The sequence below is a fragment of the Carassius gibelio genome, chromosome B25, assembly GCF_023724105.1.
Source record: "Carassius gibelio isolate Cgi1373 ecotype wild population from Czech Republic chromosome B25, carGib1.2-hapl.c, whole genome shotgun sequence".
In the NCBI taxonomy this organism is placed as follows: Eukaryota; Metazoa; Chordata; class Actinopteri; order Cypriniformes; family Cyprinidae; genus Carassius; species Carassius gibelio.
This window is the reverse complement of record NC_068420.1, coordinates 20,039,402-20,054,306: the sequence shown is the minus strand read 5'-3', so window position 1 is coordinate 20,054,306 and position 14,905 is coordinate 20,039,402. Positions and strand designations below refer to the sequence as shown.

The 14,905-nt window shown below is 35.7% G+C and overlaps 1 long non-coding RNA gene and 2 gene segments (V, D, J or C); 2 read left to right on the top strand and 1 right to left on the bottom strand.

Moving 5' to 3' along the window:
- LOC128013763 (immunoglobulin lambda constant 7-like) overlaps positions 1-14,905 on the top strand; it is a 138,750-nt gene that overhangs the window by 85,701 nt on the left and 38,144 nt on the right.
- LOC128013808 (uncharacterized) overlaps positions 2,223-14,905 on the top strand; it is a 48,232-nt gene continuing 35,549 nt past the window's right edge. Inside the window, exon 1 of the long non-coding RNA XR_008183413.1 lies at positions 2,223-2,345. This is a non-coding gene — a long non-coding RNA (uncharacterized LOC128013808). The remainder of the gene's footprint in view (positions 2,346-14,905) is intronic.
- LOC128013776 (Ig kappa chain V region 120-like) lies at positions 9,037-9,990 on the bottom strand. The segment is given in 2 exon segments: positions 9,037-9,589; positions 9,696-9,990. Coding segments are annotated over 2 exon segments (375 nt in total).

Genomic DNA, 14,905 nt, shown 5'->3' with positions numbered 1-14,905 from the left:
GCTGCTTTGCTCACGATGCTGCAGAAAGATTTATGTGCTCTCAGACGCTCTAACGTCGATCGAATGCTTATTCTGTATTTAAAGCGGCCGCAAAGCAAACAAGCTTGTTGATCTCGTGCAGACTAAACACAAGGAGTTATAACCTCATTAAATATTGTTGTGGACGAAATATTAGGATCCTTTACTTAAAATGAACAATCTCAGACACCTTGGTCCACGTATCACTTTTAATTAATTTTTTTATGTCCCTGTAGGCAAACAGGGACACATCATAGATGAATACAAACGCTAAACAACAATAATCAACCTGTCCTTTATTCTCCTTGAGAACTAATGTGCCAACTCTCAAGCATTCACCGTGAGACACACGCAATTGACTCTTTTCACACGCTTTCACGCCACACATCAATTTTTTCACGCACAGAAAAACCACGAAGCAAAGAGGACACGGAGACCAACAGACTAGACAGAGCAGGTTAGTTATGATACATAGGGCTGTGCAAAAAATCGAATGCGATTTTCATGCCCCTCCCATCAGTAAAGACGCTCCTGTAATTAGAAGTATATCTCCAGTATATCTCCAGTATATCTCCAGTATATCTCCAGCCTGTGCGTTCAGATCAGGGTTGCCAGGTTTTCACAACAAATCCTGCCCAGTTGCTTCTTAAAACTAGCCCAACCGCGTTTCCGGGAGGTTCCCCAATAAAAATTGCTTCCCGGGGTTAACATATAAATTTTTGGGAGGGGTTTCCCTGGTAAAATTAGCATTTTAGGGGCTAAATATCACGTTATTGGTATTGGGATTGCTTCAAACCGCGGACATGAAAAACAATCGCAGACTTGGCAACACTGGTTCAGGTGGAGCGGCAGTTACTGCACAGAGCATTACTCTACCGACAACTAACACAAAATTGATTTCAAAATCGACAAAGAATCGCCTGTGATTTTAACATCGATGTTGTGTAGATTGTCAGTGAATTACGGCTCTGTGTAGTAAATGCCAACCAGTGTTGCCAAGTCTGTGGTGGTTGTTTTTCATGTCCGCTGGTCACAGCGACCCCAATACAAATAACGTGATATTTAGCCCCTAAAATGCGAATTATGCCAAGGCAACCCTGCTAAAAAAAACTATATTTTAACCCCGGGAAGCAATGTTTTATCGGGGAACCTTCTGGAAGCGAGATTGGGCTAGTTTTGAGAAGCAACTGGGCAGGATTTGTTGTGAAAACCTGGCAATCCTGATCACGTGCTGGAGATATACTCCTAATTACAGAAGCGTCTTTACTGATGAGATGTACATGAGTAAAGACATGCACAGCCCTATATAATAAAATGGGTAACGTTAGGTTATAGCTAGCTAATTATCAAACGCAGCTACGGTTAGCCATCGCTAACATTAGCATGTTTATCGAACAGCCTTTGATACATTTCTATGTTATAACTTCCCGAAAGCAAATACACAAACATATAAAACAAACTTCTAGCGAAATACTAACAGCATCTAACTTGCAAGTTCGGAGTCGAACCTCATTTCTTTCAGGTCCATCAGTTGTCTCCAGCGATTAAAAGCAGTGCCGATATTTACCCTGGTATTCTTATCGGATTTGATTTGTGATTCCGAGCGCGGTTGTTTCCCTGTAGCGGGTGTTGGTCTCTTGCCAAGGGCTTCAGCTATCCTTCCGCTCTTTTCCCTGAACTGAAAGTAGTGGGCTGTACTTTCCACACGATTGACATCAGGTTCAAGTACACGCCCACAAGCCGTGCGAGTTATTCGTGTATTGCAGGTTGGCTGTTGGATATGTTGCCCGCATACCGCCTCCCACGGCCGAAACTGGTATTACAACACCTGTCGGCCGGGGCTAGTAATGCTAATGCTAATTAAGGTTGATATCTCTGCAGCACTATAACTTGATATTTTTTTAATGACATCATCGCCCTTATTTCTTCTCATTCTTTTGATGCGTGTAGGTCATGTTATGGATATTTTTACCTCAATTTCTGCATATGGCACCTTTAAATCTCCAAAGAACTAAAAGTAAATAATAAATAAAGTAAATGTGTTTAATCTCATCCTCCATCAGCAGCTGCAGTGTCTCTCAGCTGTATCAGTGCAGTCACTGTGACTCTGACTGACGGAGGTTTTTGTACGACTCTTTATCACTGTGTGAACACTGGACCACTCTGGTAACTCTGACAGTAATAATCTCCTGTATCTTCAGTCTGGACTCCACTGATGCTCAGAGTGAAATCACTTCCATAGTTTGATCCACTGCCACTGAATCTAGATGGAGTTCCTGACTGGAGGCTGTTTATGTAATAAATGAGGAGTTTAGGAGCTTCTCCAGGTTTCTGCTGATACCAATCCAAATCATTATAGGTTAGTCCTACATCCAGACTACACTCTATTGTAGCTGTTTGACCGAGCTGGACAGTTTTAACTTTAGGCTGAGTCACAATAAACAATAAACATGTAAATTTCACTTATAGCATAACATTGGCATATTAAAATGCTATAAAACAGCAACAGCATAATATTATTGTCACAAATGATAATTCTACCATGAATAAAAGCTGCAGTGGTCCAGATGAGGATGAGGATGTTGTTCATTGTTGTTGTTGTGTCTTGTGTGATGATGAAGATTGTGTTCTGTTCTGCTCTCAGTCATGAAGTGTTAAACTCACAGCTCTATAAACACTCTCAGAGCACTGAAGCATGTGCTGACCATGCAAAGAAGTGGGCAGGATTCACAACAACTCCAGCTGCTAATATAATGTCTTAGACATTATACCGCTATCAGTGTAGATGCAACACTTTCAGTTTCCAGTGCTGCTGTAGAAATAACATATTCATAACTTATTCATATAATCTAGTCATGCATGATTCATTTGTCTATTACAGTTTTTTACAATCGCTATGACAGTTTTTTCAATACCTTTAACAAGTTTCCTAAACTCTTAACAAGGTTAGCACAACATCCGTCTTTGTAGGCTTTACAATTAACACATTTCTTGTTGCTTTGATACAAAATGCATACAGTCAACACCAATTTAAAATGCTTGAACTTCTTTTACACACAAGCTCAACCAAGACCAAAACAATGTAATTTTACAGTCAAATTTACAAATGCTTTCACACTGTATGCCAGACCAGATAACATCATGTTCTAAGACTAACTTACAGGTTAAAGTCAAAGTGAACAGCTGTTCATATTGTGAATTGAAACACAAATATATTCCCTGTATTTTATTCCATTGCTAATGAGAAACAGCTTATTGCAGTTATGCAAGTATATAAATCACAGCTGATTCCCATCCAGGAACCACACTCAGGTGTTCGCATGATCATTCTATATACAGTAAAAGAGGACCTATTTGGGCTGATCTTGTGTTGAAAAGTGCACTCCTGCGTAAATGTGAGATTTTAGAAGATCAGTACCAAAGACTGGTGCCAGAGAAAGGGGACAGGTGGGGGACCATTTGGCAATATATGTGTCACATGGAACAATGTGCATCCCACCATTCCCAGATCAGACAGTCAATGATGTCTCTTTTCCTTGGCCCTTACTCCCTTTTCCTCAACCCCACTGAGGGAGATGCCAGGATACAATGGATGCTTCGCCAGCTGAGGAAGTTTAACCTGCCAGAGGAGCTGTTAAAACAGTTCTACTCGGCCGTCATTGAGTCTGTCCTCTGTACTTCAATAACTGTCTTGTTTGGTTCAGCAACAAAATCAGACATCAGAAGACTACAGAGAACTGTTCGGACTGCTGAAAGGATTATTGGTGCTCCCCTGCCCACCCTTCAAGAACTGTATACATCCAGAGTGAGGAAAAGGGCTCAGAAAATCACTCTGGATCCCTCACATCCAAGTCACCCCATCTTTGTACTTTCGCCATCTGGCCGCAAATACCAGAACGGCAAGGCACAAGAACAGTTTCTTCCCCCAGGCAATCTACTTCATGAACAGTTAAATGTTCCCTACTTATGCTTATAAACGTGCAATATCCTTATATTTATTTGTTAAACCTCCATCCTAGAACATTCCTGCATCTCACTCAATCCTATTCCATTATCATTTATAGCACAATTGTTTATACACTTATTTATTTGCCAATTTGTAAATATCTTTTTTTTCTATTTGTTGTTGTCTCTGTGTACTGGAAGCTTATGTCACTAAAACAAATTCCTTGTATACGTAAGCATACTTGGCAATAAAGCTCTTTCTAATTTCTGATTCTGATGCTGCATGCCAAGGCATTACAGCTGAACAATACCAGAAGAGGATAAAGCATACCAAAAGATACTTCCCCAGATGCCTTGCCAGAGAAGATATCAGGTGTGATGTGGATGAGAACATGTGGCCAAACGTAAAATTATTTACTTTTTATTCTACTGTGGCTTTTTCTGTTCTGTAAATTTAGTATTTTCACATAATGACACAAATAATAAATACATGACAGCTATATTGCATTTTTTTCTTGCATTTTTGTTTTATTTCCTTTTCTAATGTCCTGTTGCAAATAAAGTCTTTACTGCAGCAATTCTGTGTCTGTATTTTTTTTTTTTTTTTTTACATAAACTGTACACTTTATAAAGCTACACTGAAAAAAAAGGGCTTTACTCCCTTGAAACCTTAACTGGAATGTCACTGCGACTTCCCGAATAGGTGAACACACGCACACGCGCGCACACATCACTTGTGAAGTAAAATTGAAAATTGAAGATGTAGTGCATCGGGATTAAAGGTCGATTAATCGGCACCGATAGTTGATTGGTGGAACAGTCGGTTATCTGCAAAAATCCCTGCCGATAGTTTTCCGTGTTTCGTACTTTGCTGGAGCGGCTGAAAGTTTCCCGGGTTGGGTCTGTTGCTGCAGCGGCTGAGAAGGCTCTGTTTTCATTATACAGTGTGAGAGCGACCTCTAGTGGCTGAAATCACTGACAGCACGTGCTGCTTGTTTAGACACCTAAACCATCATAAACCGGAAAACAGGTATAATAAAAAAAAAAAAAAAAACTGTATTTTTGGTCAACCGCCCAGCACTAATTAGTTGTACATGTTCTAATATCCATATATTTTGTTCTACTAATAATCTCAAGGTTAACTGGGTTTTGGTTTTACATGATTCTTTTATAGTGTTAAAATTTTCACCTTCGTTTCTAATTTTCACCTTTTTGAATATATATTCAAATTTAGAATATTAGTTGACAGCCCTGATGCTCATTCATGTTTATTTCGCGCTGTAACTGGTATTATTGAGGAAGAGAGGATCATGTGCTTCTCTTGAGCTGAGCCTGAGCGATCTCACGCCACAGCACCAAAACGGTATTTATGTTTTTGAATTTAGTAAGGAAACAGACGTATTTGAAATCTGAGACTTTGTTTCATACCAATAATAACAAAGCACAAAGATTATTGTGAGTTATTGGATGGGATGTGCACTACAATGTTCCATTCATTCATCAACTGAAAACAGGATGACTAATAGATTCCTGGTATTTAAGAAGAAAAAATCGAGAAATCAATATTTTACCCAGCCCTAATAGAGAGGAATACTGAAAATAGAAAAAAGGCAATCAAATTTACTTGCAGTAGATTGACAAAAATACTCACCACTTCTATAGAGCATTTGCAGGTCAAATTGCACTTGACTAGATGAATCTCATATCTGTAAAATATAAGAAAAAAATACATTCGTTTTAAAGCAATAACATTTTCTCAGTGGTAGGCTAGTTAATGATTTTAGAGAATTGAGCACATTTCCTTCTTAACTTAAAAAAATAAAGTGATAAATGATTATTGTAACAGTAAGGCTTACTATGAGTTTAATTAGTGAACAGTAGTTAATGTTTTTAATAGATCTTAGTCTATCTGTGATTCGTACTGACTAGGCTTCCAGCACGCATGTGATTTGTGGATTACTTGCTATTTTAACCGCCATAGACCTGGAAGATTACCATTTGCAAAAGTTTTGTCTTGATAGTTTACACATTTAATTTTCTCCTCTTGTAAAATTACACGCATGCGCAGGATCATCAGCTCATCGATCCTAAAATGAGACGCGTCCGACAGAAACGATTCTCAGTTCAGTTGGTTCAGTGTACTGGTGATCCGACAACCGATGCAACCGGTTCTTGACTCTAGAACGAGAAGCGCTCCAGCAGTGGGCGTGTTCGTTCGTTATCTGGCTCGGCTCGGTGTTCATCTTCAGTTCTCTCTTCACAGCAGTTCAGTCAGTGTACTGTTTGAGTACATGAATTACTCAAGGATACTGTTTTATTTTGACTCAGAGTGAGTGTCAGCCACCTTAAAAAAGTTTAACAGCTTAAATCATTTGTGGATTAATGCTTACTGGAGACGCGAACCGTTTCAAACGATTCAATTCGATTTGGTGAACTGGTTCAAACGGTTCACTAAGAACCGATTAAATTAAACGATTTGTTCGCGAACCGGAAATAACTATTTTCCAGCATAAAACACAAGAGCATATAAGATTTTAGTGCGGATTTGAAATATGACAGTAAATTTGAGTGTGGCATGATTTTTTGGTATTTCCCAATTTAAGTCGATTACGTTCTGTTATATCCCCTAACGTTACACCACCCAAAAGTATTTGGTGCCATCCCTCCCTGAAGATAATTAGTTGTCATACACAGAATAAAATAGGAATACATATGCCTTAAGGAATGTACACAATTTGAAAACGTTAATAAAAGTTATGTTAAACAGGTAACTGTTACTGTTAAACATTCGCACTAACTTTTGCCTTTCCATGAAATCAGAAATGTTAAGGTAACTTACATAAAAACGTTTACCTCAGTGAAAATACGTTAACAACTGACTACAAACTGATTCTCAATAGCATTTCAGTTCAAAATGTTAATTACCTTCAAGGTTTAGCATTGCATCCAAAGCATCCAAAGCATCCAAAGCAAGAGAGAAGATGGCGAACTGTTTTTCCTTTGCGTATCCGCAGGGGGCGGAGTTTCCAGAGAAAACACTACAAATTTATATTATTTAAACATGATTATTTCTAACAGGTTGAATATTCGTCAGCATTAAATAAATGGCACAAGACTAAAATATGTTTAGATGAGAAACAAAATAATCATGTAGGAAATACGAAATGCATTTGTGCAAATTGAACAATCTGCCCATTGCCATTTTTTGAGTGTACTCTGTCATGGTCATTATTTTTTGTATTGAATTTCTGCAGCAAAAGAAACAAAATGCATGCATTTACTAAACGCAATGAAACAAAAATGTAGAGAGGCTTCAAAAGAAACTACAGTGAAAAACACAATCTATGATCAACAATATACTGTCTATAAGGGCAGACCTGACACAAAATAATATATATATAAATATAATATAAATAATTATATGCATTATAAAATAATGCAGTTTCTGTAATTTCAGCTGATGATAGTGTTTTTTTATGTTTCATGTTATGATTGACTAAATGTTCCTGTTGGAAGAGAACATGTCTTAGTGTTTTGAATAATTATTTGATTTTGAAACATGTTTGCAGTGTTTTGTTAGACATACAGTAGTGTATTGAGTTAGTTTATTATTGTATTTAGAAAATTAGTTTTGGGGTTTAGTTTTTGAAGTGTGATTTTGAGCATGAAATTAACCGTTTTGCTAATTGTGTGTTTTTTTGTTTTGTTTTTTTGTTTTGTTTTTTGTTGTTGTTGTTGGTGCGTTAAGAGTTTAGTAAACTTGTTAAATGTATTGAAAAACTGTCATAGCAATTGTAAAAAAACTGTAACTGAAAGCATCTGATAATAAAGAAGTTCCAAGATAAAGAGAGTAGCATTCAGCTATTTATGTGATTTGAAAAAATATTTTTTTATTTTCTCCAAATTATGTAAAGAGCAGGTGCAGCCATTTGTTAATGTAATGTCTGGCTTCCAGAGTCATCTGCCTCCAGCTAGTTTTACAAAATTATATACTTCATATTTTTGAAAATATAATACATTAAATAAGTGGCAATTGAATATGAATGTATAATTACTTTTCTAGTTCATTTAATGTTCTTATTCGTATTATATAATTTGTTCTGAGCTGAAGTGTTAACATTGCATTATTACATTGCAAATAAAAAAAATGCACATAAGAAATATGAGAGAATATCTGCTTAAATATATAAGATATTTCTGTTTTCACTGATTGCAGTCTTAATATGTTAGATTTTATTTATGAGGTTTGACTGAAATTAATATAGTGATTGTGTAGTTTGTATATTGCATATATATAGGCTGTAGTGATGTTGAATATCATGAATGATGAGATTGTAGTGATGTTGACTGCACTCCTCATGTCTGCTGCTGAAAGTCCTGTTGAAATGCTGTGAATGCTGCAGGGCAGAAGAGTGCTGGAGCTGCAGTGTGTTTTCTCTGTGTTTGTGAATGTGTTGTGTTTGTCTCCTGCAGCTGGTCCCACAGTGAAGCCCTCAGTGTCTCTGCTGCCGCCCTCTTCTCTGCAGATCTCTGGAGACTCAGCCGCACTGCTCTGCCTGCTCAGCTCTTACTCTCCACAGGGGGCGCTGGTGAGCTGGACACTGGACGGCTCAGAGGTCACCGAGGGGGTTGTGACCAGCGCAGAGAGTGAGCAGGACGGCCGCTACAGCCGCAGTAGTGTCCTGACCCTCAGCAAAGCACGCTGGGAAGCCGGAGAGCTAACGGAGGAACATGCACGTAGTGTTTGTCCAGGTGCTCCAAGCATTCATAGTTTAAGTTGGTGTTATGGATTAAAATAAATAAACAAATAAATTTGAGAGAACTTGGAATGATAAAACTAGGACAGTGTTTTTTTCTTTCTCGTCTGTTCTCTCTTACATCAGATCATTTCTGACAGTTGACTGATAGTTCCTCTGGTTCCACTTTATATTATATGGTTTTAACTATCATGTTCTTGCATCAGAAAATAGGTGCAATGTACTTATTGTGTTCATAGTTTCTTGCAAAAACACTTCTGCTGCTACTGAGGTGAGATACATGTAAAGGACATTAGCAGTTAAGGCCACCGAATATAAAGTGGGATGAAAAAAACATTGATCAAAGAGTATTGTACGTTCATCTGCTGTATATAGAGTGTACAATTATAATCCACCTAAATTATTCATTAAAACATTTATAAAATAATTAATTAAAATTGGAATTAAGTTTGTGATCCTCTCATCAGCAGCTGCAGTGTCTCTCAGCTGTATCAGTGCAGTCACTGTGACTCTGACTGACGGAGGTTTTTGTACGACTCTTTATCACTGTGTGAACACCCAGCTACTGATATAGTAGTGACCCATACAGTAATAGTCTCCTGTATCTTCAGTCTGGACTCCACTGATGGTCAGAGTGAAATCAGTGCCAGATCCACTGCCACTGAATCTAGAAGGAGTTCCTGACTGGAGGCTGCTTATGTAATATATGAGGAGTTTAGGAGTTTCTCCAGGTTTCTGCTGATACCAAGACAGACAGGTACCACAGCTAGTAAGTGTCTGACTGGTTTTACAGCTGATCGATACAGTTTCTCCTTGATTGATGGATTTTATTTCTGGATTCTGCGTCACTGTTATTTGTCCCCAGATCTCTGAAATAAGACATTTTAGTTGTTTATTTAACATTTTGATTAACTAATCATACTAGTGCATAGAATATGAGATGTTGTAGTTTGTGATTTATTATAAGATATTTACCCTGAATGCAGAGCGTCAGAGTCCAGATGAGGATGATGATGTTGTTCATTGTTGTTGTTGTGTCTTGTGTGATGATGAAGATTGTGTTCTGTTCTGCTCTCAGTCATGAAGTGTTAAACTCACAGCTCTATAAACACTCTCATGCAAAGTGTCTCTGTATGTAAATGCTCTTCATACACAGAACAGACAGCTGTCAGTCTCAGATCTGTTCATGTTCAACAAAATAATAAATGTTTTAATACTTTATGATGATAATGAGCTTTATAAATCACACAGACACTCTCTATAGTGAGTCTTTAATTATTTTACTGATTACTAATTATTTAAAAAACGTAATAATATTAAAGATCATCTGCTTTCTAAACATATTTTTAAGAGTTAAATATTCAGATCTTGAGGTGTTTAATGATCGTCTGCTGGTTTTGTTCAGAGATATATTAGATTAATATTAATCTGATTAATATTTACAGAAGTAAAAATAAAAGCACAATTAAATCTAAAAATTAAAACTTAACAGCTGTTTTTTAACTCTACTGGATATTATTTAATCAAATTTCAGCAATAAAACTATATTTTATCTTTGTCTTTGACTTATTTTTGTGTTTTTGAATTTGTCACAAGCTTCATTTTTAAAATGGAAGTATGATCGAATCCTAAATGATGTAGGATTCATCCTAAAAGTGAGGAACAAATTGAGATTTTCAAAGACATAAATGATGAAAAATTATGTGAAAATATTTGTATCTGTTCAAAAGAGCATTAGTATGAAACTGTACACATACATACCATCAAAATAATTAAATATTTATAAAATAAAATTATAATAATAATAAAGACTTTTAATAACTTCTTCTGAACCATAAAGTCATATTTCTGGACATTTTGTAGGCTGATGTGTTTAATTCAATCATATTGTGCCTGTATTAAAAAAATAATAATAATAATAATAATAATTGTGTGGTTTTTTATTTATTTATTTATTTGGTTTTATGAATCACTCGTAGATAATTTCAGAAAATTCTATGTGCATCTTCATAAATGATGCCCCAGAACTCAAGCTCATATTTTATAATCAAATGTCACTCAGTGAATCATGAAAACACCTGCAGATGAAGGAAATTATGAAACTATTCTGTGTAATCAAATTATGAGTCTCAAACACTGAAACAGATCACTGTTGGTTCTCTGTGTGTTGACTCTGTGTAGTTTTACTGTATCATGAAGCTCCTGTGAGGACGCTGAACATCTGCTGATGGAGCTGCTCTATTCTGAGAGGAACACAATCACTCAAATATGAGTTTGACTGTTTGACTCTTTATTCTCTGAAATGAGTCAGTTGTGTTGGACTGATGGAGAGATGAGGTTTGTTCACACTGAGACTCTCAGCAGTCGTACTGACCTTCTGAATGATTGAATCAACTCTTGATCTGTGAATGTTTCATCATGAAAATCAGATGAGAGAATCAGATGAGCCAGACAATAAGTTACTTGCTTGACTTGATCATGAGTCAGTGAGTCTGTTATAATAATGTTCTTGTTCAGGAAAGATGTCAGAACTGAAAAAAACAATTCTGTAAAATTAACCGATGATTATTGGTTTTGCATCAGTGTTTGAATATATGCATTATAATTTGCTTACACATTAGAATTCTTAGATTGAATTAATCATAGTTGACATTTTAATTTAATTTTATTTTTATAATACATTAGAAGTTTATAGATTGTAAGAATACACTTAGACACTTAGAACACACTATAAAATATGGCAAATATAGTTATAATCAGGGGTGCACATAAGTTTTTATATGAGAATCTCTGGTTACACTGCACATAGTGTCACCCATCAAATATAATAAAACTATGTAAAAAAATATAATAATATTAATAATAGTGACAAAATTATTGCATGTAATTTATTTTTTATTTATTTATATAAAATAAAAAGTATTAAATATGAAAACAATAATTGCATAGTAAACTTAAAAGTAAAATGCTATTATTATTATTATTATTATTATTATTATTATTATTATTATTATTTGCAAACTGAAAATCAGCAAGCTTTTATTTGGGTTACCGGCAGTATGTGCTTCTTTAGCGCTGCCGACTGTAGAGCATCAGTGAACCACTTATGTGCACCCCTAGCTATAATGTATTTTTGCTAGTGAATTAACGTGGTATATATAAAGAAATGTTTGTCAAAATATTTTACATTTGAAAATCAGATTGAAGCACATGGATATATTTTAAAAAATATTGAAGTGGGCCTACACATTGTTATAAAGTACTTATACATTAAACCCTATAAAACCTAAATCATTTTGCTATCTTCTTACACAAAGTACACATAAAATATACTTTAGGTAAAAGTAACATTAAAATGAGTTTAAAAAATGCATTAAAACTTCACTTGAATGCTTGTGCTAAGAATATGACTCAATAGCTCAAATAAGCATACATTTATTAGCTTGATTTTTAGAAATATATTAAAATGCAGTTTAATATATTTTAATGCACTTCAAATAAGCATTTTGTGGATACAAATGTACAAATGCACTTTAAGTATATTTTTAATGCATTTAATTTCAACCTGTAAGCACACAGACAAACCCATTACATTACAAAGGGATAATGTATATGAAAATGTCAATAAAATCATAAAAATGTATGATTGTAAATACAGAATAAATAATTCTGACAGTAATTGTGTAAGATTTTAAATCTTTCTGTGAGTCAAATGGAAAGCAGACGTATATTATCTCATTATAGTGCATTAAGTTTTACTTGTATTATTTTGGTAATAATGACTTTTACTCTTTGCTAAAGTCTGGCTCTTATGATTCAGTTAAAGCAGCCAAATAAAATGTAATATTAAAAAGTCAAGGGTCAAGCTCCATTACAGTAAACACTGATCACTATAATGGTAAGTTTAAAAAAAATCATTTTCTTCTTTAGTAATTCTGCAAGTTAACATAATGGCCAATCATCACTCATTTACACTCTTAATGACCTCATTAACTTTGACACTGCTTCAGTGTTACTTTTTACACTACTGTGGACATATATAGACATCCAGAAGTGTTAATCTGTTTTGCCGGGACGGGAAGACTCAATTGTTAGCGTCACTTGTTACCTTCTCAATTGTCCAATCACGTTCTAATAAGTATAAAAGACCTGTGCTTACACCTGTCTGAGTTTGCAGATGCTGAACGCTTCACTCACCACCATCCACCCCACCACCACCAAGATGGTTTCCACTTCACCAATAACAAAGCTTCTTCTCTCCATCTTCTTAAACACCGCAGGATGTTTTTTCCCCTCCAACCACCCCACCACCACCAGGATGGTCCCTCCTAAATCAATTACATTAACGTAAAACCTCTAATCTTTCACATGAAATGAGAGTTTCATTTAAAAAAAAAAAAACAAGACGCTCTGCATTAACAGGTGACAGCCTGTTGCAAGTGTGGGGACGAATGTCCCCAGCAGTACTGAAAAGTCTTTCACTGGGCACAGAGGTGCAGTGTAAGGGCCGACTGGTGAGAGTTAAACAGATGTCTTCTGACACACATGAAGTATTTTAACTGTGAGATAATAGTATGATGTTGACATTTCAATGATTTAGAAGTGATCAATAATATACAACCCATTCTCACTCCAAAGGCGTCAAAAACCGAAGCATGGTCAAGCGCCCCTAACGTCACTTTTATGACGCCAAATGTGCCTCCCGGCGTCGAATATCGAAGCACTACGACCTTCATTGCTTTCAGTGGGAAACTTTTGGCGTCAGAATTCGACACGAGGACATGAGATGTTTATCGCTATGAAATCACGTTCAAGAAGTCTCATTCAGCACACATCGCGATACTTGCTATCAGTTCCAAAGTTTGGGTGAGTAGTCCTCGATACGCTCTTTTAATGCCTTTTATAAAATGTATTCTGTCTTATTTATTAATCAGATTAGTGCCATATGTTTAATCGCTCTATTATATCGGTCATCCGCGGCTGTCTTTGAGTTTCATTGCGTTTAAATAAATGAACACAGCTGCTAATTAGTGTGATTAAACTCTATCTGTCACGTGACGTGCCATACACCTTCGATCCGTTTTATATTATTATTAATTTCAGGATCAATGATTTAAGTTGTATTTGTAGTAAAATCATGGAAATCACGACACTTAAAATAGCAATAAATGAAATGTGAAGTTAAAACACAGTAAACAGGACATTAGTAACTTTAACTGTAGTTTTACTATGGTATATTAATAATCAATACAACAATACAATAATCACCAAACCAGCTATGTTTGTATCACTGTAATGTTAGTGTTTTTATGTGCTTTTATATGACAGATATCACAGTAATCATATGTTCTGTACCATGCTTTTAATACCTTTTAATGTAAATCCAAAAAAAAAAAAAATCTAATTAAAAATAAATAATAAAACATGCATTTTTCCATCTTGCAGTTCATTCATATCAGTTTATATATATATATATATATATATATATATATATATATATATATATATATATATTATATCTAAATATTTTGCTCACAGATCATTATTAACATTCTGTATATAATTCAATTTTATTTACTCTCCCCTTTTTATTATTTTTATTTTTATTTTTAGCTGAAAAGACGTAAAGGAAGCCCAGTGGTGTTTCTGGAGAGGGATTCCTTCAGAAATGGAGAAGACAGAAAGCTGCGGAGGCAGATATTTGCAGCAGTAAGTCTGTGATCGTTTGTCCCTTTTATCAAACATTCCTGCTGTTATAATTTGTACAGCATTTGTTGTTTCTTAAACTGTTGCACTGTCCAAATACCCACACTTGCCATCTTTTCACTTGAGCACTTGATTACTTATTTGACGTCTTTCCTGTATTTGGCCTAGTGTTCAAGTGAGCATGATGACCACAAGTGTGTGTCGAACTTTTCATGACCTGATGACTGTGTTTCCCAATCCTGATCCTGGAGAACCCCAGCACTGCACGGTTTTGGCGTCTCTCTTATCTGACAAACACACTTTTGAGGTCTTGGAGACTTCATTGATGAGCTGATGAGTTGAATCAGGTGTGTTTGATCAGGGAGACATCTCAAATGTGCAGTGTTGGGCTTCTCCAGGACCAGGATTGGGAGCCACTGCCTTATGGGACACTTATGTGTTTACAGAGATTTTTAATATCTAATTATCAATATTTCACA